The 21,540-nt window shown below is 44.3% G+C and overlaps 2 protein-coding genes across 2 annotated transcripts in view; both read right to left on the bottom strand.

The window, feature by feature from the left end:
- LOC311610762 (NACHT, LRR and PYD domains-containing protein 1-like) overlaps positions 1-14,432 on the bottom strand; it is a gene marked incomplete at both ends in the record, with an annotated part of 41,220 nt that extends 26,788 nt beyond the window's left edge. Inside the window, 3 exons of the mRNA XM_084862291.1 lie at positions 2,557-2,727; positions 4,570-6,187; positions 14,150-14,432. Coding sequence (XP_084718417.1) covers positions 2,557-2,727; positions 4,570-6,187; positions 14,150-14,432 — 2,072 coding nt within the window. The remainder of the gene's footprint in view (positions 1-2,556; positions 2,728-4,569; positions 6,188-14,149) is intronic.
- Positions 14,433-16,654: 2,222 nt separating this feature from the next.
- The window catches only part of LOC311610759 (NACHT, LRR and PYD domains-containing protein 1-like), a gene marked incomplete at its 5' end in the record, with an annotated part of 58,014 nt that continues 53,128 nt past the window's right edge, over positions 16,655-21,540 (bottom strand). Inside the window, 3 exons of the mRNA XM_084862290.1 lie at positions 16,655-18,364; positions 18,738-18,782; positions 20,657-20,798. Of these exons, the coding sequence (XP_084718416.1) occupies positions 18,078-18,364; positions 18,738-18,782; positions 20,657-20,798 (474 nt within the window). The 3' untranslated portion in view covers positions 16,655-18,077. The remainder of the gene's footprint in view (positions 18,365-18,737; positions 18,783-20,656; positions 20,799-21,540) is intronic.

Here is a 21,540-nt window from a genome sequence, read left to right as displayed (position 1 = left end):
ATCCCTTAAGTCAACTCTAAAATCTGCCATTCTCCCAATCCTCCACTCTCACTCCCACCAGAGTAACAGGGGTGATGGCTACAATTATGAATCGCAACTGTGACTCTCAGAGGGGATCCAACAATGGCTGGCAAGCCAGAATCTCCCACTCTACAATGGCCATTTCAATGTTTTACCTTCCCTAAGACTCTAACACCCCAATCCTCATATTCTTCTCAGTTGACAACTGAATTATTACTTCACAGGGAAAAGTAGAGACATCAGATGGGAATCAATCAGCTTTCTAAAGTCAAGACTATGGGTCTATGTGCCAATATCCCTCTGCCGACTCTTCATTGGCCCTCCTTTTATAGTAGGAGGCGTTCCTCAACTCCTCCAAGGCCAGCCTTTCTCCCATTGCCTCCCTCTGAGGAAAGGAAGACCATCAATTAGTCTTCTTGTATATTTCATCATTCTTATCAGCAGATATTCAAATTTAGGCCCTTTCAACTTCAACACCCCACTGATTGATCTTCTAGGCAAAAATTAACAAGAAAACTAACTCTACATGACACATTGGGTCAGATGGATTTAATTGAAATTTATAGAACATTTTACCCCAAAGCTGCAGAATATACATTCTTCTCAAGTATAATACACATGAGTCATTCCCAAAGATAGACCACATGTTAGGAAACAAAATAAGTCTCTACAAGTTCAAGAAGATTGAAATCATATCAAGCATCTTCTCAGATCACAGTGAAATGAAATCATAAATCAACTTCAGTGAAAACATTCAAAAACATTCAAATACCTGGAGATTAAATAGCATGTTATCAAACAATTAATGGGTTGCCAATGAGATCAGGAAACAAATAAAAAGCTTTCTGGAAACAAATGAAAATGAACATACAGCAAACCCAAATCTCTGGAAGACAGTAAAAGCAGTCCTGAGAAGGAACTTCATAACACTTCAGAAAACTAGAAAAATCAACAATAAACTATTTAACCATACAAATTAAAGAATTGTAAATAGAAGAACAAGAAAAACTCATAATAAGTAGGAGGAGGGAAATAATAAAGATTAGAGCGGAAATAAATGACATGAGACTTAAAAAATCATACAAAAAATGAAACTAAGTGATGATACTTAGAAAAGATAAACAAGATTAATAACTCCCTAGCCAGACTCATCAAGAAACAAAGAGATAGGGCCCAAATAAATAAATAGAAACAAAATCAGAGAAGTAACAACTGACACCACAGAAATACAAAGGATTGTAAGAAAATACTATGAACAATGATATGCCAACAAGCTGGACAATGAGAATAAAACAGAAAAATTCCCCAAAATACAATCTCCCAAAACTGAATCAGGAAGAATTAGGAAACCTGAATAGATCAATAACAATTGATGAAATAGAAGCAGTAATTTAAAAACTCCCACAAAAAAAAGCCCTGTTCCAGAAGGCTTCACAGGAGGTTTTACCAAATATTATAAGAACTAACACCTATACTCCTCAAACCACAAAAAAACAAAAACAAAAAACAAAAGGAAGGAACACCTCCAAACTCTTTTTATGAGATCAACATTATCCTAATTCCAAAATCAGATAAAGGCACTACAAAGATATTGGACATGGCCAATATCCCTGATGAACATAGATGCCAAAATCCTCAACAAAATATTAGCAAATTGGATCCAGAAATATAAAGATCATACACGATGATCAAGTGGGATTTATTCCAGGGATGCAAGGCTGGTACAGTATTCACAAATCAACGTGGTACATCACATAAACAAACTGAAAAAAGACAAAAATCACATGATCATATCAATAGATGCAGAAAAAAACATTTGACAAAATCCAACACTCAGTTTTGGTAAAAACTCTCAGCAAAGTGGGAATAGAGGGATCATATCTCAACATAATAAAGGCCATATATGACAAACATACAGCAAGCATCATACTCAATAGGCAAAAACTACAAGCATTTCCCCTAAGAACAGGAACAAGACAGGGATATGCGCTTTCTCCAAGCTTATTCACCATTGTACTGGAAGTCCTAGCCACAGCAATTAGACAAGAAGAAGAAATAAAAGGCATCCATATTAGAAAGGAGGAAGCAGAACTCTCATTATTCACAGATGATAAGATATTGTACATAGAAAACCCTAAAGACTAGTCTTCAGTTGGTAATTCAGGGTGAACATTCTCCAATTTAGTTTTATTTCCAGTTTATTCTGGGAGGAGGTAAAACACTCACCTACTTGCCACCATCTTGAGACCCCCTCAATATTTACTTTCTTAAGGTAGGTTACCACTGAAAGTTCCTATCTGGGCCTGTAATCACACATTTGTTTGTATGGTTAAAGCCAATCACTTGCAAATTGTGTGGAATAGAACCCTGTGTTTGCTTACTGTAGTAACCATGGTTCTTGGCACAGAGCATGGTCAGAAAGGAGTTCAATGGATATTTGTTAAATACAAAGACCACATACCCATCCTAGGAACAATTTCTCTCCTGGGTTTCCTGCCCATCCTTGTTTCAGATCAGAACCCAGGCCAGACTCACCTCAAGGTCTCCAGGTGACAGTGAGCGCTTTTCAGGGCATCACAAAGACTCTGTACTGCAGAGCAGCTCAGAGAGTTCCCACTCAGGTCCAGCTCCTGCAGGCTTCCAGGGACTTTGAGAATGGAGAAGAACGTCTGCCACCAGGAATCTGTAAACGGGCCCCAGCTGTACCTGAGGGAGAGAGAGAGGCACAAGGGAGATGTGACCAGTGTGTGTGTGTGTGTGTGTGGGGGGGGGGGGGTGTCTCATGTGTACATACATCCCTGCACAACACATTGGGGTTTGGCACCCCTGAATGTCAGGCTGAAATGGGCGGGGCTATCACCAGGGTCAATCAATCTCCCTGACATCCTGACAACTCCCACAACTCTGGGCTAAGTGCCCCACTTCCATGTGGCTTCTCACTGTGCCGACCTTGCCATACTGCACTGTAGTGCTCATTTGGGTGTCTGTTTTTGCCTCAGTTTTGGAGTTACTTGTGAGCAGAGGTAGAGGTTCATCTTCTTTATCTGAAATGCCAGGCACAGGGGTTGGCATAGAGCTTGGGGAGGCACACAGTCTTCTTCTCATAAATGCAGAAATGCCTTTCTTTCTTTGGCACAGATATTATAAAGTCCCAGTTTCCAGAAAGTAAAGGATAATTTTGTAATGGAATTGTTGATTATGACTATGTATACTGCTGATCAGGTTGGCTTGTGTGGGACCCTATCCCCTTCACTGGATAGCAAGAGTACAGAGAGTGTCTGCAGGAGAGAGATGTCACAGGGGAATATCTCAGGAGAGAACATTTGCAGGATGTGGGGAGAGGATGATAAAAGTTATAGGATAGACTGTCTTGTATAATTTCCACCAATTGAAATTCTACATTTTTGCATACCATTTAAGTGATTTTATCTAATACCCTGGTTCATTGATGCAAACTCTAATTCAAGTTGCAAACTGGCATCTCTATTTTCCTGCCAGATAAATCTACTTTGACCACCCAGTATGACCCCAACCCCATTTATTTCCCCCCCTGCCCCATGTCTGCAGAGCCATACAGAGGTTAGGAGCAGAGGCTCTGTGGTCAGCAGGTGAGTTCCACTTATCTAAGCCTCACTCAGTCTCCTTGCTGCAAGAGGTGACAAGAGGACGTACTGTAGAAGGTTTTGTGAGGATGCAAAGGTGTTATAGAGAATCCCAGAAATCTTAATATAGTGTTAGCATTAATAGCTCTAAGACATTTATATGCTTCAAAGGTACCAAAAACATATTATTTGAAATTTTAATTTTTTGTTTTTTAAAACATTTATTTAGTTTTGGGTAATTTGAATTATATTGTACATCTTTAAACTACCAGTATGTGTCCTATTGAACATTTGCTAAGTTTAATCTTTAATCAGAGGGGTTAAAAGAAAAAATTAAAAATTTGTTATCAGTCCAACTGATGAGGCTCAATGCAAATGCAAAATGCTTAATAAAAAAATCAAACACCTATAGCTGCGCATTCTTACTATCTCATTGGTGCTACTCTCCCTCCCTTGGTCCAATCATCATAATTTCTTCCTGGACTTCTTTATTTATTTAGTGATGGGGGAGATCCCAAGGCCAATATCATAGTCAACAGTCATTAAAGGAGTGCCTGAAGCATCTAAGTGACCAGCTGTTTGAAGAGAAGCATGTAAAGAAGGAGAAACATAGGCATGTGGGCTGGGTGGAGGGCAGTTGACTTCAGCATGGGCTGGAAGTACAACCAGGAGAGAAGGTGGCAATTGTGACAGAGACAGGAAGAGAAGCAGCTAGCTGTGCATGGCAGAGCCACAGCAGGCTGTCCAGAAGCAAGTGGGAAAGGTCACATGGTCAGATACTGCTGCAGAGGATCCTAGGTAGACAGATAATGGGGGTCAGATTTGGCTGTTAGAAGTCACTGGTCACATCAATCCTTTAGCTTCTGGGGCCAGGCTTAGTGAGAGTGCCCCCAGTGCCCAGGATACCAACAGAGGAGCTGGAGAGAGGGGAAAGGGGAGCACTCACAGAATGACACTGGTGTCCATTCTTGTTTGTCTGTGCTGTCCACCCTCATTCAGTTGAAGACTCTTCACATGATGGCAGAATTTAAAAAAGAAAGTGAACATCAGAAGCTCCATGTTGGTTTGGACACATATTTTCAATCCATGGATACTGGGCATCAGTTTTCTTAGAAACCGTTTGTCCTGAATCTCATAAAAACAGTGCAGCAAGTGCCAACAATATGGTTCTAGGTTTGGATGTTTTAAGGTGACCTCTCTCTTGGCCCACCACAGCAGTTTACGATGACTCCCCAGAGGCAGTGTGCATTTGAAGATGCTCTCCATCTCTCTTATCCCCTGGTCACTCAAAAGGCCAAATAAGAAACACGTGGTTGGTTCCCCAAACAGGTAATCCAACTCACATTCTTCTAATAACTCTCTCATACTTCTGATGCTTGTCACCTCCTCATCTCCTAAAGCACAGGACATTGCTGTAAAGAACTCCTGGAAGCATAGGTGAACGAAACTGTAGTTCTGAGGGGTGGAGTGCTCTTGAAGAACACCCATGTTTAAGAGAGTGGAGATGTTGGCTTCATCTAACCCATATTTCCTGAAGTCCCCGGGGCTGAACAGAGTTTTTCCTTGCCAGGTGCCTTGAGCAGCTAGAGAGCAAAAGTCCCTCAGCATAATCCTGAGAGACTTAGCTGGGAGAACGTGGAAAAAGTAGTGGAGACAGAGGGCTGTGGTGGTCTGGGAGGTCAGTGAGAGTGGTTTCTCCTGCTCCATCTGCTGCTTTAGGCAAGTGCAGACCAGCCAGGACACCAAGGGCACAAGACACGTGGTCAGGAGAGCCGGGTTGGATTCAACCAAGGTAAAGGCTCTAATTGCTTGACTCTCATCTGTGAAATATTTGTAGAAATATTCCTTTCTGGTGGACTCAGAGAATCCCAGGACCTCAACCCAGCGTGGTTGCTTTAAGAAAGGAATGAGTTTTCTCAGAGCTGTGCTCCGAGCTGTGATAAGCAGGGAAACCTTGGGAAGTATGATTTTCTTCAGCAAACTGCCCAGCAGTGTGTGTACCTGCTGCTGCTGCCTCCAGTGTGGACAGAGCTCAGAACTCTGCTCCTTCAAGTCCCATTTTGGTTCATCTAAGTTATCAAGAATGAAGAGCAGCTGCTCTTGCTGAGACAGGATCTGCCCAATGGGAAGAGCATCAGGAGCTGTCCAGTCTTTTGTGATGAGCTCAGCAAGAGTCATTGTCTCAGAAAGGGCCAGCTCTCTGCAGTTGAAGTAGAAGACATGCTTGAAGTGGTCCCTGAAGAGCCAGCCTTCCTCCCAGGCTCTCCTCACCTGCCTGGCCAGGGTTGACTTCCCGATTCCAGCAGCCCCATGCACCACGACAGTGGGAGGCTCCTCCTGGGTACTCAGGCCTGGGCCAAATAAGTCTCCAATCTCCATCAAATGTCCTTGTTCTTCTACTATCTCTTGATTTATCCTTCTCCTGAGCAGGAAGTCATAGCCTCTGGGTTGAGATCTATGTAGAAGTAGCAGCTGTGTGAATTTTTGGTGGAAATCCTCATTTTTCCATGACTGTATGAGGTGGGGCCTCTCTCTCCTTTGCTTCTGGAATTTTTCTGTGATTCCTAATTAAGAAAGAAAAAGATGGAACATAGAGGTACAGAATAAATTTCTTCATTTGTTTCTCCATCTATTCACTCAACACTGTCTTCTGTACCTATTGCAAGCCACAACCCGTGCTGGCTGCTGATAAGGGTACACTCTTGCCATGACACTGGAGGAAATATGAGCTTTAGGGGAGTAGATTCCAGCTCAAGTCTTGACTTGGCCAAATCATTCTGGCTGTGTGACATTCCTTCATTCTTAAATATTAATGAAGGATTTACACTGACCGGCATTGATCTAGAGGCTGGGGATAAAAAGTGAACAAAAGAAACATAACTGTCTGTTCTCATTAATCCCATATTACCCCCAATGAGCATCAGTTTTTTCATTTGTGAATTGTAAGTGGTCATGGTGGAATGAAGGTTATAACGGATGGTGAAGCAGATACTCTTGGTTCCTGACAGTACTCTCTCTGTAGCCACAATTTAATCACATGCAGTAGAATGGCTTATAAGGCTGGAGCAAATCCTGGAGGCTGGTGAAGGGGAGTGGAGTTACTGGCAGCAGGACAGTAATGATGGGCTTGGAAGGTTTTTGGGGTATACAATGGGTTATTGGTCTGGTACACAAAATTTGTGCATGGGGAGTTGGGAAGAAGGGGTGTCCCTCAGCCCGGCTTGCATCCTCTCCAATCTGGGATCCCTTAGGGGATATCCATCTGCTGGTTTAGGCCTAAACAGTCAGTTGGACATCCCTCTCACAATCCAGGACTGCTGGCTCCTAACCACTCATCTGCCTGCCTGCCTGATTGCCCCTAACCACTCTGGCCTGATCACCCCCAAATGCTCCCCTTCACCAGCCTGCTCGCCCCAAACTCCACCACCCCCTGCTGGCCTGTTTGCTCCCAACTGCCCCGCACCCCCCTGCCAGCCTACTCATCCCCAACTGTCCCCTCTACTGGCCTGATCGCCCCTACATATTCCCTCTGCTGGCCTGGTTGCCCCCAAATGTCCCCTTTGCCAGCCTGCTTGCCTCCAAGTGCCCTACCCTGCTGGCCTGTTCACTCCTAACTGCCTCTGCATGGGCCTGCCACCATGGCTTTGTCCAGGAGGATATCTGGAAGGTCTCCTGGTCTAATTAGCTTATTACCCTTTTATAGATGTGGAAATGCATGTTATAAGGTAAACAGTTTAATTAATTAATTAATTAATTAATTAATTAATTAATCAATCCTCACTTAGAATATGATTATTTTTTAAAAATATATTTTTATTGATTTCAGAGAGGAAGGGAGAAGAATATAAATATAACATCAATGATGAGAGAGAATAATTGATTGGTGCCTCCTGCACACCCCCTACTGGGGATCGAGCTGCAACCTGGGTATGTGCCCTTGACAGGAATCAAACCTGGGAACCTTCAGTTCACAGGCTGATGTTCTATCCAGTGAGCCAATCCAGCTAGAGTGAGAACATGTTTTTATTGATTTTAGAGAAAGAGAAAGGGAGAGAGAGAGAGAGAGAGGGAGAGGGAGTAACATCAGTGTGAAAGAGAAACAGCAGATTGATTGCCTCATGTATGCACCCTAATGGAGGGTCAAACCCAAAACCTGGGTATGTGCTCTGATCAGAAATCAAACTGAGACCCTTTCATGCATGGGTGATGCTCCAACCACTGATCAATAGAGGCAATTGAGTTGAGCAATAGAGTTGAACAGCTTTAGAAAGAAATAAAGAGTTGAATCACTAAGTCAGCATTCTCTGGAAGGGGTATTGTGCCTTCAGTACTAATCCAAGGCACCAGGAAGCCATGAGATTTTAAAACCCTTTATAAAAAATCTTATTAGAAAAACCCTTAGATTTCTTTTGCTTCTTTTCTTATTTATTACTACAGTAAACAGTCATGATCTGTGTTAAGTTGAGAGTATCTTTTTTCCCTTAAGAACCTGAAAAAAAACTGACATACTATGAAATAGCTAATTGCTTAAAAAGCTGAATTCAGATATAAGAGAGTTTCCCCTGAACAAGGTAGTTTCTAACTTCACATGACAAGAACTAATGATAGCACTCTCTCTTTTTTATTTTATTTTATATAAATTTTATTGATTTTGTACAGAGAGGAAGGGAGGTAGAGTCAGAAACATCGATGAGAGAGAGTCATCGATCAGCTGCCTCTTGCACACCCCCTACAGGGGATATGCCCGCAACCAAGGTACATGCCCTTGACCGGAATCAAAACCAGGACCTTCCAGACCCCAAGCCGACGCTCTATCCATTGAGCCAAACCGGTCCCAGCAGCACTCTCTCTTAACTCATCTTTTGAACATTATCAAAACTGCAATCCCAGATTACAGCCTTGTTTTACCGCAACTGTGAATAAGAATTGCTAAGGCAAGGACAGAAAAACAACAAATGTGGTTCTGGCTTGTGGCACCCTTAAGTATATTAACTATTGCAAGATAACGGTCAGCAGAATTGAGGGGATAGACCACAAAATTACTGGGTTTCAACTCTCATCAGAGCAAGAGTGAAGCAGTGGAAAAAAATAGAAAGTATATATGTCCACTATCATTTTGTTTCACTCTTTTCTAAACAACACAATAGCTCTTCCAAACACTCAATATTCACAATATTTCTCTATACTTTCTTACTATATAACTAATAAAGTTTTGTTAATTATATAATGCTTTTACTATTTCTATAAAAGATGTGGGGAAGCAAATGATGTCTTTGTTGTTTCCTGCTATAGCCTGGTATCTAGCACAAAATTTTCCCAGGGCAAAATTAAAATATGAGATCCCTTGTTCAAAAATTAAGAAATTTAAGACAATAAAAGAGCAGAACATGAAAACAAGTGCAGAACCTTGTGAATATGGGGCCTTGTGAACACCTAGGACATAGTAGGCGTTCAGTAAGTATTCTGAATAAATAAATCTCTAATTTTGAAGATGATCAGGCACCTGGCTCTAACACTGTAACAGCTTCAGGTACCAAGGGAGAACAGTGTGGAATCGGCCTGCTTTAGATAGTTCGGAGTTTATGTTCCTTTTCTACAAGTGATTTCCCAGATCACAATTCTCTGCCAAGATTTGAGTGGGATTTGGGAATTTGGGAAATACTTGTAGCTTTGCAAATTCAGGGTGTAATCAGCTTAAAAATTCACCTTTGAGGAGTTGTGTTTTGTCAGTCACCTCTCCTGAGTCCAAAGATGAATTAAACATGGCAAAAGATGTTACTGTTATAGCCAGCAGGTCCAGGAATTTGACATTAAGAAGAACCAGTACATGTGGATGCTAAATGACACCAAGACATGGTGGTGGGTGCAGAAGCAGTCAACCAGACAGAATATGTGCCAGCCATCTATGGAGAGAAAGAACAGCTAAAGAAAAGGGCTCCTTCATGAAGAACCTGAAGGACACATGAGGGCTTAGTAAGGCCAAAAGGAAAATCAACACATGCAACATGTCTCTTTCACACAGCATGGACCCTCAGTGTCCTGTTAATAAGAGCAGTGCCCAAAGCATCTACAGTGTCAACATCCAGGTCTCTGTCAAGTTCACTTATGTGACTCAGAATTATTTCTGCTGAAGGGGTGGAATGCCACTGTCATAGAGAAGTAGAGACCTCTGCTGACGTGACATCTACAATGGGCAGTTCCCTCTAACCATATCTTTAAAGAGGTGGACGAGTTGGTCCCAAGTTCCCCAGCTTCTGGAGCTTGCTGAAGAGCTCATCAATGAGCTATGGCCAGGTAACCTGCATTCTACATGTGGTCCAGAAACTGAACACTTGCAACTCAATCACCAAGAAGTTCAACTTTGAGAAGGGAGACACCATGGAGGTCATAAAATAGACCATGAACAGGAGTGGTGGAAATGCAAAAAAGGTTGATGTTGTCCTCCCAAACTATGTGGTGGTCCTCACATATGGGCCTACTATGTCCCTGTTGCATGCCCCACAGATAAGCTACAACAGGGAAGGGGCTGCGGGTGCTTCATAGGCAGAAATTGTCACTAAGGGAACAATGTGTCACCAGGTTGGGTGGCATTCTCAATGAGCAGTGTCAGAGGGTGACTTTTTCATTAGAGACAGTGTATCCTGGCCCATTGACTTTTCTGTGCCTCTAAAAGCATCAGGGGAAAACAAGCATTTCAAGATGGAGCTTGAGAAGAATGTCTACTTCATTTGGCAGTGGCAGTTTCACACCATGGACAGGTGATAGAACACTATTGCAAGAGGCCCTCATCCTCATCAGTGGGCATGGGGAGGAACTGTTAATCATTGGAGTGCTTCAGTGATGTTCTCCCCATGGCCCCACCACCTTTAGGCCTTGGTGCCACACTTACTTCCCCAGAGCTGAGTGGATGGCTCCAAGAAGACATGGTGGGTCACTGGCTCCCATGTGGTTCCATCTGTCCAGTGGCTCCTCCTCTACTGGCTTCTTTTGCCTGATCGGTCTTTATGTCCAGTGCTTTTGCTTTCATATGCCTTCCCTTTGCCATCCCAGTCCCTCATTCTAGGGTTTAAGGTCTCCCCTCCCCACCCCAGCCAGTTTTGGAGAATAAAAGATAGAGGAAGGACAAGTTTGCTCTCTTTATTCCTTCTCAATTGATAACAGTCTTAGACTATTCAAATTGTTATGCTGTCAGCACCCCTCTGTAAAAGACTGTTGGCCCAGTGGGAATTCACTAAAGCTGCATTTGAGGAAGTGACCTAGGTTCACTCCAAGGTTAAGGACCATGGTCTCAGCAGCCCTAGTTATTGTCCTTTGCCCTTACTGCCCAGGGGTGAACATGTTTGCTGGTAGCAATACTAGAACCACCAGTGAGACAGTAGTGAGGAAGCTGTCCAGTGCCTTTGGGATTGTGCTTGCAACAAAGAGAGAATTTCCTTGAAGGCTAACCTGCAAGATTTATGTGCGTCTCATGGTAGACACAAATGAAAAACCTACAGCAGACACACAAAAGGTAAAAAGAAAGGAATCACAGCATACCACTATAGAAACTTATTAAATCACACAGGTAAACAACAAGAAGTGAGGAAAAGAATAAAGGAAGTGTATAACAGTTACAAAAATTTGATAAATCCTTTGAATAATCCTATATAATAAAGAAGTAATATCCAAATTGACCATCATGCACTTACAAGATGGCCATCTCATGTTGTCACAAGATGGCCACCCCATGCCCTCACAAGATGGCCACCCCCACATCATCACAGTATGGCTGCCACAAGATGGCTGCCCCCATGTCATCTACAATATGGCTGCCAGAAGATAGCTACCCCCATGTCACCACAAGATGGCCACTCTACATCATCACAAGATGGCTGGCAGGGTATGGCAGTTGGGGGTGACCAGGCTGGCAGGGGAGGGCAGTTGGGGGTGATTGGGCTGATGTGGAGCAGTTTAGTGTCAATCAGGTCCAGCAGGGGAGCAGTTAGGGGGTGATCAGGCTGGTAGGCAGAAGTGGGTTAGGGGCAATTAGGCAGGCAGGCAGGCGTGTGGTTGGAGCCAGCAGTCCCAGATTGTGGACCTCCAGTCCACACATTTTGTGCACCAGGCCTCTAGTTACTTTAAATAAAAAGGATGAAATTCTCTAATCACAAGACATAGAGTGGTTAAATGGGTAAAAAAACCCCAAAACAAACCAACAATAAAACAAATACCTGACTATTAGCTGCCTACAAGAGACTTCCATCAGCCTTAAGGTCACATAAAAGCTAAAGGAAAGAGATGAAAAAAAAAATTCAATGCAATGGAAACCAAAAGAGAGCAGAATTACCTATTATATCAGACAACAGATCTTGAACTTCTGACCATTACTGCCAGGGCCTGGGGGCAGGAGGAGGGAGAGTGGCACAGAAGGAAGGGAAGAGAAAAGGGGACATGGAAACTGGGGTTGGGGTCCTCACAAAGCAGAAGCAGTGTGGAGACAGAGATCACTGGGTGTAGGTTCTAGCCCTGGCTGTTTCCAAGTGCTATGTGAGCATGGATTTGGATGCTGGGATGAAAAGAGAAAGAGGGAAGGGTATAGCTGAGATTTCTAGCCCAGGTGACTCCATTTGGTGAAGGCTGAAATCAGAGAAGTCAGGAGAGGAACTGGCTTGAGTGAGGAATAGGCCTACCCTTCCCTTGGGATTCTCCTGGGAAACAGTCTTCCTTGGAACTTTCTGGACCCCAAGGAACTTCAGAATCCTATACCTGGGCAAGGATGATGTTACATGTGGTACCTGGTTGGGTAAGATTCACTGCCTGGCCTACCTGAGTCTCAGTTTTTCCATCTGTCAAATCAAAGGGAGTATAATCTCAATACTGGAATGTTCCTGAAAGATCATTTCTAGGCCTCCTGACCCAATATTGGCTCCTCTATCCCCCTTATGTAGTTTTCTTGGCCAACGTCCTCATGTAGCCCCACCTGGCTGAGAACCCACATGCTGCCTTATAGCCCCACTTGTGGCTCTTATGCCAACTCAGCCAGCCTCACATTTCCTGTTCTTTCCCTATGTCAGGCAAGTGTTTCAAACCCTTTCTAAGTCTTGGAGGTGCCCCAGGACTCAGAGTCAAAGAATTTCATACCATGGAGGAGGTGAGCCCTCTGGAAAAGTTGTATCTGGATGGATTTGGGATCTAGGGGGATGGGGACAATTGGGCTGTGGGAAGCAGATGAGGAGGTTGATGCTTGCTCTAAAGATAAGCAGGAGGGAGGGCACTGAATCTGAGGTTCTTCAACCTACAAGAACCAGAAAGCAAGAGACCCTATCTTAACTAAGAGAGGTCAGGAGTAACCAGTGAACACATTGCAGCCTGCCTCAGCCTCTCATTGGAGAATGGTGCCCTGACACTGTTGGGCAAGTGTCCTGATCTGGGCTTCAGAAACTTTGCATGGCTCTCCTGGTTCTCTCTCTACCTCTCTTATAAGGTCACAACTCCTCTATGTGCCTCAAATCCCCTCACATGAGGCTGATGGCCTCTGTCACTCCCAGCTGCCAATAGTAATAACATCAGGAATGGCAGCAACAATAACATTAGAACAGTTCATTGAGCATTTACTAGGAATTGGACTCTGTTGTAGGCCAATGGATTATCTCTTTATCCTCCTACAGTCCAGGAAGCTCCTACTCTCTCATTTTACAGGTGGAGAGAAGATGCAGAGAGCGGTGAAGCGACTTGCGCAATATATTCATGCCAGGACTGGAACCTGTTTCTCACAGAGTCCCTTCTGTGCTTATAACACAAACCGGGCAAGTGGCCACTTGGAAGGTAGGTGTGAAACTCACATCTTCCCTGCTGGTGCTGTCTGAGAGTGAGCCTCTAGTCTTTCTGGCTCTCTGTGTGTTCCCTGTCAGGTTCTGTGAAAACCCATGGGTTGCTAGGAATGCACTTGGCATTCTTCCTCTACTACCATGGTTCCCCGAAAATAAGACATCCTCCGAAAATAAGAACCATTTACAGGTTTCCTTCTGAGTGAAATATAAGTCATCCCCCCCCAAAATAAGACCCCTCTAGGCTAACCATGAAAGATTTGGTTCACTGATTCTGAAAGAAATGGAGTCACAAGAAATTCACCAGGAAATTCAGCAATTGGATTGTTATGATGATGTTCTAGAAGATGATGACATGATTGTCATTGAATAAATGAGTAAATTCTTGATACTGTAGAATTCACAGTTTTTCTGGTTTGTGTTGACAACTACCATTCTACCGTACTGTATACAGGTAATAAATTTCCTTTATTTTCATTTAACTATAAATGTGTACTGTATTCTTCTTCATTGAAAAATAAGATATCCCCTGAAAATAAGATCTAGCGCATCTTTGGGAGCAAAAATTAATATAAGACACTGTCTTATTTTTGGGGAAACAGGGTAGTTTAGTCTGAGCCTGGATTCCCCCTTTGACAGTCACTGCCTAGAGGAAAGTCTGATGGGGTTCAGCAGAGCAGGGTTCAGAAGGAGATCGACAGCAGGCAGAGGTCTACTCACCTGATTCCAAGGCTGGCTCTCTCCAGTCTCTGCCAAATAGATTTTCCTGGTTCATTTGCTCCCAGGTCTGCTGGGCCACGTCCCAGGCCTGCTGCTCCCCATATAGAGCCACCAGTTGTGAAGCCACCTCCATACAACACACATTCTCTGGTTGAGTAGGGATTGCACCAGGAGAGTGCTGGCAGAGATCCTTATGAGGCAGGCACAGCAGGAACTCCTTCAGCTGTTCCTTGCTCATACACTCTAACATCTGGGCCAGCTGCTCCTGGACTCCATCAGCCATCTCTGCTGCACTCACCTGCTCTGCTGCATTGGTTGTCTCAATCTCAGCTTTGAAAGCCTCAGGGATGTCCTCTGGGGAGAAGGTGGGTGGTGAGGGGATCAGGCAGGCAGATAATAGCAGTCATCCATGGTCCCTACCATCTCCCAATGTCAGATTCCCAGTGGGGTTGTTACTCTTTTCCTGGTAACTCTTATTCAGCACTAAGAATCCACTTTTGTAAATCCCAGGATTTCTGCCAATAGGCAGGAAAATCCATTAAAGGAGGAGTCCTGAGGAAGTGGGGAGATATTGGCAGAGGTCAGGTTACTGAGGTGTTGGGTTGGGTGCAGTCAGAAGAATGAGTTGTTGGAGATGGGAGGATGGGATCTGAGGGACACTCACTGTTCTGTGCTCCTCAATCTTCCCCCAAGTGGGTCCTGGAGTTCTGGAACACCATGAGCTTTGATGCTGACAGGATGTAGAGGAGGGGAGAAGCCCAGCCTAGGGTGCTTTTAGATCCCAGGGTGGAGCACAGAGCTCTTCAGAATTCTCCTGGTCCTGGGCAACCAATGGGGAAGAAAGGCCTCATCCAGCCTGAGCAGGAACAGGAGGTGTGGCCAGGGAAGAGGTGGGGCCAGGCAGGCCTGCAGGGCTTGTACTACTTAGAGCCAGACATCTACAGGCAGGCCATGGGCATGAGTTCTGGTAGGGTACTGCGCTAGTGCATGAGACCGATCAGTAAGCCCAGTCAAAAGGAATAGGGAAACTGAGACAGATATCTGAACAAATTGGCAGAGCACTTTACAGCAAATACAGAAGGTCACTAGAAATAACACCTAAGCCTCAGTTATATTTCAGCTCCAGGCCCAGAAAAATAGAAAAACCAGGTGGGTGATACCAGGACGAGGTGCAATGACTAAAGACCCCCTGACCTTGAACTGACCAGTCAGTAGAGATCAGGACCCTGAAACAGCACACCTGGAAAACGGATGAATATTCTGCTGAAACCCTCCCCTGAGAACTTCTTTAAGAAGTTCTGCAAGAGAGATAAAAATTCAAAGGACCCAGCATGTGCTCTCCCTCTAGGGAACGCACAATGTCTTTCCCTTCTCTCTCTCTCCCCCCCACAGGCACACACCTCCTAAACCCTAAGGGATCCCACAAATTTGCAACCAGGGAGTCATGGGCAGCAGCAGCTCTCCCAGGCTAACCCTCTGAACCTGTCTCCCTTCTTTCAGACTTCAGAGTGAGCTAAAGCAGCCCTGCCTTGGCTCATTTATTTCCAAAAACATTTTCAGAGAAGCAAAACAGGCCAGCCTAGGTCTCTCCTGTTGATTCTTCTATACTAACCCCTGTTTACTGTTCCCAGCTATAATAAACACACCCTCATAGTCACTTGAACTCATGTTGTGAAAACTTTTTTACAAGAAGTCAAGAGCACACATACTGGCTGTCCTTATGCCAACCTGCTCAGGGCCAGGTCCCCTGTCCAATAACATCTGGTGCCCCAGATGGGACCTTGTTTCCTGAGGCTATGGAGCCCAGCTGGCTCACTTGTTATGACTAGGATTGTCTTATAGAGTGGCAGGATTCCAGAGGAGCCCACCCAGAACCACATCATAGACTCAGACCCATGCTAGGTACCAGCTGGGGCCCTCTGGGCTCTACATGCTCCTCACTTTGCATTGGGTGGGTTTCTTTGGGATTCTGGACCTCCCACCCACCCCTATTTTAAGGTAAGATGCTCACTTTCTTTGATCTGTTTTTTAAAAATCCTTGTGGTAGAGCTAAATGTAGATAGGGCCTGGGAAGGCACATGGGCATTTCTTTAATTATTGTCAGCTGAAACCAAGGTGATAGGCAAAGCCAAGCCCTGGGAACAGGCTTTGCCAAAACAGTAAGAGTGTTTTGACCCAGAGGTCTGAGAATGTGACTTTCATATGTAAATTCAGTCAAGCACCAGGAATGCTAAGGCCTACTCAATGATTCAAATGATCTCCTTTGATCCAAAGTTTTTGGTGAAACTTCCTGGTATTTGGGGTATAAAATAAACTTGCTGTATGGGCTCTGGGTCCCTCTCCATCCATCAGAGAGTATGCTGGTCCCACCAGGCTCCCAGCTTTATTCTTCCATGCTTCTTAGGTTCTTAAAGGAGAGCTTTGGCCTTTAGATGAAGAAAGAAGCTCTCAGACATATTGGCAGTTTTCTTTATTTCTCCTAAGATAGCTGAGGACATCAAATTAAGAATCAAATCATATACCTGCCACCTTCAGCAGAAAACTGGGGACACAGGATTACACTTAAATCAACAAGTTCATTGTGTAAGCTTTCTTGATTTTAGAGGTGGAGAGCCAGAGTCTTGGGTGCCGAGTCCTGATGATATCATGCCTCTGCACAAGCTTACCTGCCTGGGATGAGAAAGCAGCCACAGTTACATGGATCTTAGTAAAATAGTACCCTTCTCAAGTACAGGTGTCTTGCTAGACTTCACTTCCATTAGAGGAACAACTCCAGGAGCTGGGATACAAAGTTCTAAGAGTTGGGATCCAAAGTTCAGTAGTTTCCTCATTCAGAAGAAGGTCCTGGCAAAGTTGGCCAAATGTATTGAACATGTTAGCAATGTGACCTGAACAAAAAAGTAATGAGTTCAGGAGGTGGCACCTCTGCACATTATTATGAAAGAACTGGGCTTCTGTAGGAGCACAGGCAGTGGTACCTGAATCGGTGTAAGGGTAAGAAATCAATTTCCATAGCAGGAGTTATCTAGGCTAAGATTGGGATCCATTCCCCCTGTAACCTTGAACTTCACCTCTCTGTGGCTCTAGGAATCCAGTAGACTTCAGAATCAACAAGGCACAATTTGGGCTAATAGAAAAACCCAGCTCAACACAAACAAGTGAAAAATAAATCTGTTTTTGCCCATACTCCTAGCCATTCCAAACCTTCAAGATATCCATTTCCACTGTCTGTCTTTAGCCAGAAGTGTCTTTTTTGCATGTGAATGGCACAGGGATGGCTGTGGTGGCTACTGGACAAGGCTCTTGGGTGAGGCTTCTACAGGTTGGAAGACATCCTGCCAGCTCCACAGACACATTCCTCCAGAGGCTGCCGTTCTACTTGGACAATTGGCCTGTGTGAGCCAAGGTAGGCAGGCTGGAAGCCCATGTGGCAGCACTGAGCATGGACACATGATTCCCAGGAAAGGCATCATCAAAGCACAATAATGTTAGGGGTAGAAGGCAATTCAGTAGAAAATGTGTTTGCTTATCTATCTATCTATCTATCTATCTATCTATCTATCTATCTATCCTCACTGAGGACATGATTAAAGAGAAGCCAGAGGGAGGGGGATAAGAGAGAGAGATACATAAAGTGATGTGAGAAAATAACATCAGCAACATTATACGTTGCTTTCCATACATGTCATGACTGGGAATCAAACCTGCAACCCAGGTATATGTCCTGACCAGGATTCGAACCAATAACCCTTCCATGCACAGGATGACACTAACCAACTGAGCCACTCTTGCTGGGTGTTGGCAATGTGTTTAGACTTGTAGAAACCTAGACCCAAAACCTGGACAGTCAGAGCCAGGACTCATAAGCAGGTGTTCAGACTTCAGCTGCCGAGCTTGTCAGTAGCCCCCTCTAGTCTCCTCCACTGCGTCACTTCTCCCAGAGTTCCTCAATTAGGTGAGGATGGGTCTCCTTCAGGGCTTGGAAGAGCTGTTCTTTACAGGCCCAGTCCCAGGACTTGCTGAAGCTGAACAGCGTCCTCATCTTGTCTGGATTGATGGGCTCAGCCCGCACCTTCTCATACTGCTCCTCGCTCAGCACCTGTCCATGCAGCTTGTCTAGGACTGCGTCCACCGAAGTAACTCGAGCCACCAGCTGTGCCCGATGTTGGTCCACAAAGTGTAGTGAGTCTGGGGCATCTGGGGGTGAAGGCGAGGCTGACAACGAATAAAGAAGGGCTCTCACCACAGCTTCTACAGGCATCACCACCTGTAGTTCTGCACTCACCTGATCTGTATTGTTGGCTCCTTCCCCACCTATGAAAACATTGGATCAGCAGAGAGGCGCCTCTGCCTATCCTCAAATACCTGATGGAGGCATATTAGGTTGCCCATGAAAGGTGCCAGGACCTCCATGGGCAGAAATAAGGGTGATGGGAAAGGACTCTGCCTTGGAGTACACACCCCTCTCCAAAAACCAATCCCTTGTGAGGTGTGAAGAGTACCCTCTTTCTTTCCTCCCTCCCTCCAGGACCATGTAGCACACTCCAGAACTGCCATGGCTCCTGTGATCTCTAACCCTGTTACTGACCTGCTAGGGCTGGAGAGACCAGAGTAGCTTCCGGTCTGAGGTCTCCTGGAGGAAAAGAGATATGAATAAGCATCAGTATCAGTGGTAGTTATTAACACAAGCAATAGCCTTAAAAATCCTGCTCATGTCTCACTTCTGAGATTCTTTGATTCCTAGAAGTGGCTACAGACTAATTCTGATAGAAGTTGGAGTAAGCATTTTAAGGGCCCTTAGAGATTATGTAAGGGAATCCCTTCCATAAGCATATGGGGAAACTTAGTCCCAGAAGCCATGATCATAGACAGAGAGACAGAGAGAAAGGTAAGTTTCCTCCTCAACAATGGGCAGACATGGTTTAATTTAGTCTTGGCCTGAATGGAACCCAGGTAGAGAAATAACCGAGTCCTTTACAACAAAGCTTCCACTATGAGATCTCCTTATTTTGTACAGAAGGCTACCTCTTTTTCCTTGGTCTCTAGACTCACACTGCTTTGAATTTTGATATAATAATCAATATCAAGAAAAACTTTGCAGTAGGGTAATGGATAAATTTCAATAGGAAAAAGAAACAACAACAAAGGAAGAGGGTTAAAAAATTACTTGCATAAGGAGAGAAAGGGGGAGTCCACAAAGCCCCTGTGGACACAGCCTGAGCTTTTCAGCAGACCCAAATTCAGTGTGACCTGACAGTGTAGGAGGGAAGCCAACCAGGGGAGCTCTTGGTGTGGTGCTGATAGCAGCAGTTCTCTGGGATGGAGAGAGGAAGGTGCTCCACGTCCTCCATGATGACTGGTCCCTATACTATTTATAAGGGCCACAGCATGAGATATGTACATACATCATGTATTTAATCTTTCCAACAATCCTACAGTGTAGACAATATAACCCTCTTTTTATAAATGAGACTCAGATGCGTTAAGTAATTTTCCCAATATTACCCAGCAAGTAAGAGCCAGAGTAAGATTCAAATGTGGTTTGATGCTGGGGCTGATTAGTCCACACCTGTGATTGCACCCAAGCCAAGGCTGAGTTACAACCATTCTCTTTCTCTGCACTGGGAAACCTGTTTGTAACAGCTCAGAAGGCAGATTCACATATTTCAACAGTGAATATGGGCTGGTTTTTCTAGAAGGACTTTTTTTTTGGGGATTACTTCTTGAGAGTATTAGTGCTGCTTTAAGAAACTGTAAAATTGCTCTAACCAGTTTGGCTCAGTGAATAGAGTGTCAGCCTGCAGACAGAAGTGTCCCAGGTTTGATTCTGATCAATGGCATGTACTTTGGTTTCAGGCACATCCCCAGTAGAGGGTATGCAGGAGGTAGCTGTTTGATGTTTCTCTTACATTGATGTTTCTAGATTTCTACCCCTCTCCCTTCCTCTCTGTAAAAAGTCAATAAAATATATTTTTTTAAAAAGACACTGAAATTGCATTTATTCCTGCAAGTTCATTATTTGATTCTTATTGTATACTTTGAAATATCTGAATTATCCAAGGTAGTGTATGTGCTATTGCTATAACTGGCTAAATTCATACAACCATATAACCATCTGGTTGTTATTTTCTCAGCTCATGTTCAGTCTATTATAAGAAACTTTGTCAAATGACTTGAGGGTTTCAAAATCTGTTAAATCAAGGGCAATGTAGAGACACCATGGTGTATGGGAGAGGGAATGGAGCTTAAAGTCAAATTAACTTGAGTTCAAATTCTAATCATGCCAACTCTTATAAAACTAGAAAAAGTCACTTCCTTGGGCTATTTCTTCCCATCAGCAAATTGTGATCTCTCTCTCTCTCTCTCTCTCTCTCTCTCTCTCTCTCTCTCTCTCTCTCTCCCCCCCCCCTCTCTCTACTCTCTCACACACCACACACAGAGAGGCAGACTCTTTAATTGACTTTCTGTTCCCCACCACAGAGCTCCCTGGACTTGTCTTGACTTTACCTGATTTCACCAAGGCCTCCCATACCACAGTCTCATCATCTTTGCTTTTAATCTGCAGCCGAATCCCTGGCCCCAAATGACCAACGTAGAACTCAGTGAAGAGCTGGGGTTTCCCAGGGCTTCGATAGCAGAGCTCCAGTTCCTGTAGAAAAAGTGATGATGTGAGAAGCCACCATTCATCCCACAAGTGAGGTGTCTCCCCATCTGACACCTTCTTGGCCCTGCTCATCTCCATGGGGACCCTTGAATGATCTCTACTGAAATTAATCCCACTTCAGGCACTGCTCTTTTCCTCATTTGTCACAAATCCTAACTCAGAAGGAAGAATATATGGCCGGATACTTCATGGGTGAGTCAGGACTCTTCTCTAATATAGTGCTCACACATCTTAAATCAGATCCTTCTCCCTCCATCTTGAATCAGATTCTGTGGGAAGCTGCTCATTGTCTTTAATAGCAGAGAGGTGTGGAAAAGGAACCTGGAAGGCTGGTGAACCTTGAGCTCTGGCAAAAGTCAAGGCTGTACACCCACTGTTTAGTCCAGACAATGGCAGCTGAAGCAACTTCCCTAACAGAAAGTCATGTAAATCCTTACTGATAAGATAATCTGCCTATTATTGGCAATTGCCTGCCTACAGGCTTCCCACATTGAATAAAAGGATGGCAAGGCCAGTGCCCAAGCTGAGTCCTTCCTCTGGAGTTGGGCTCCAGCCTGGTCCCCCAATATTTCCAAATTATTATTTCTTATCTTGTTTCTTTCATTTGCATGTGCCCTCTCTTCCAGAGCCTGAATCCTGAACCACACAGGACGTGGGTCAATTCACAAGATTCTTCTCTCTCCACCTCCTCCATCTTGAACCCAAATTCACATGTCTCCAGCCCAAA

This window comes from Pipistrellus hanaki (genome assembly GCF_964339955.1).
Source record: "Pipistrellus hanaki genome assembly, chromosome: 16".
Taxonomy (NCBI): Eukaryota; Metazoa; Chordata; class Mammalia; order Chiroptera; family Vespertilionidae; genus Pipistrellus; species Pipistrellus hanaki.
This window is presented reverse-complemented; position numbering and strand designations above follow the sequence as displayed.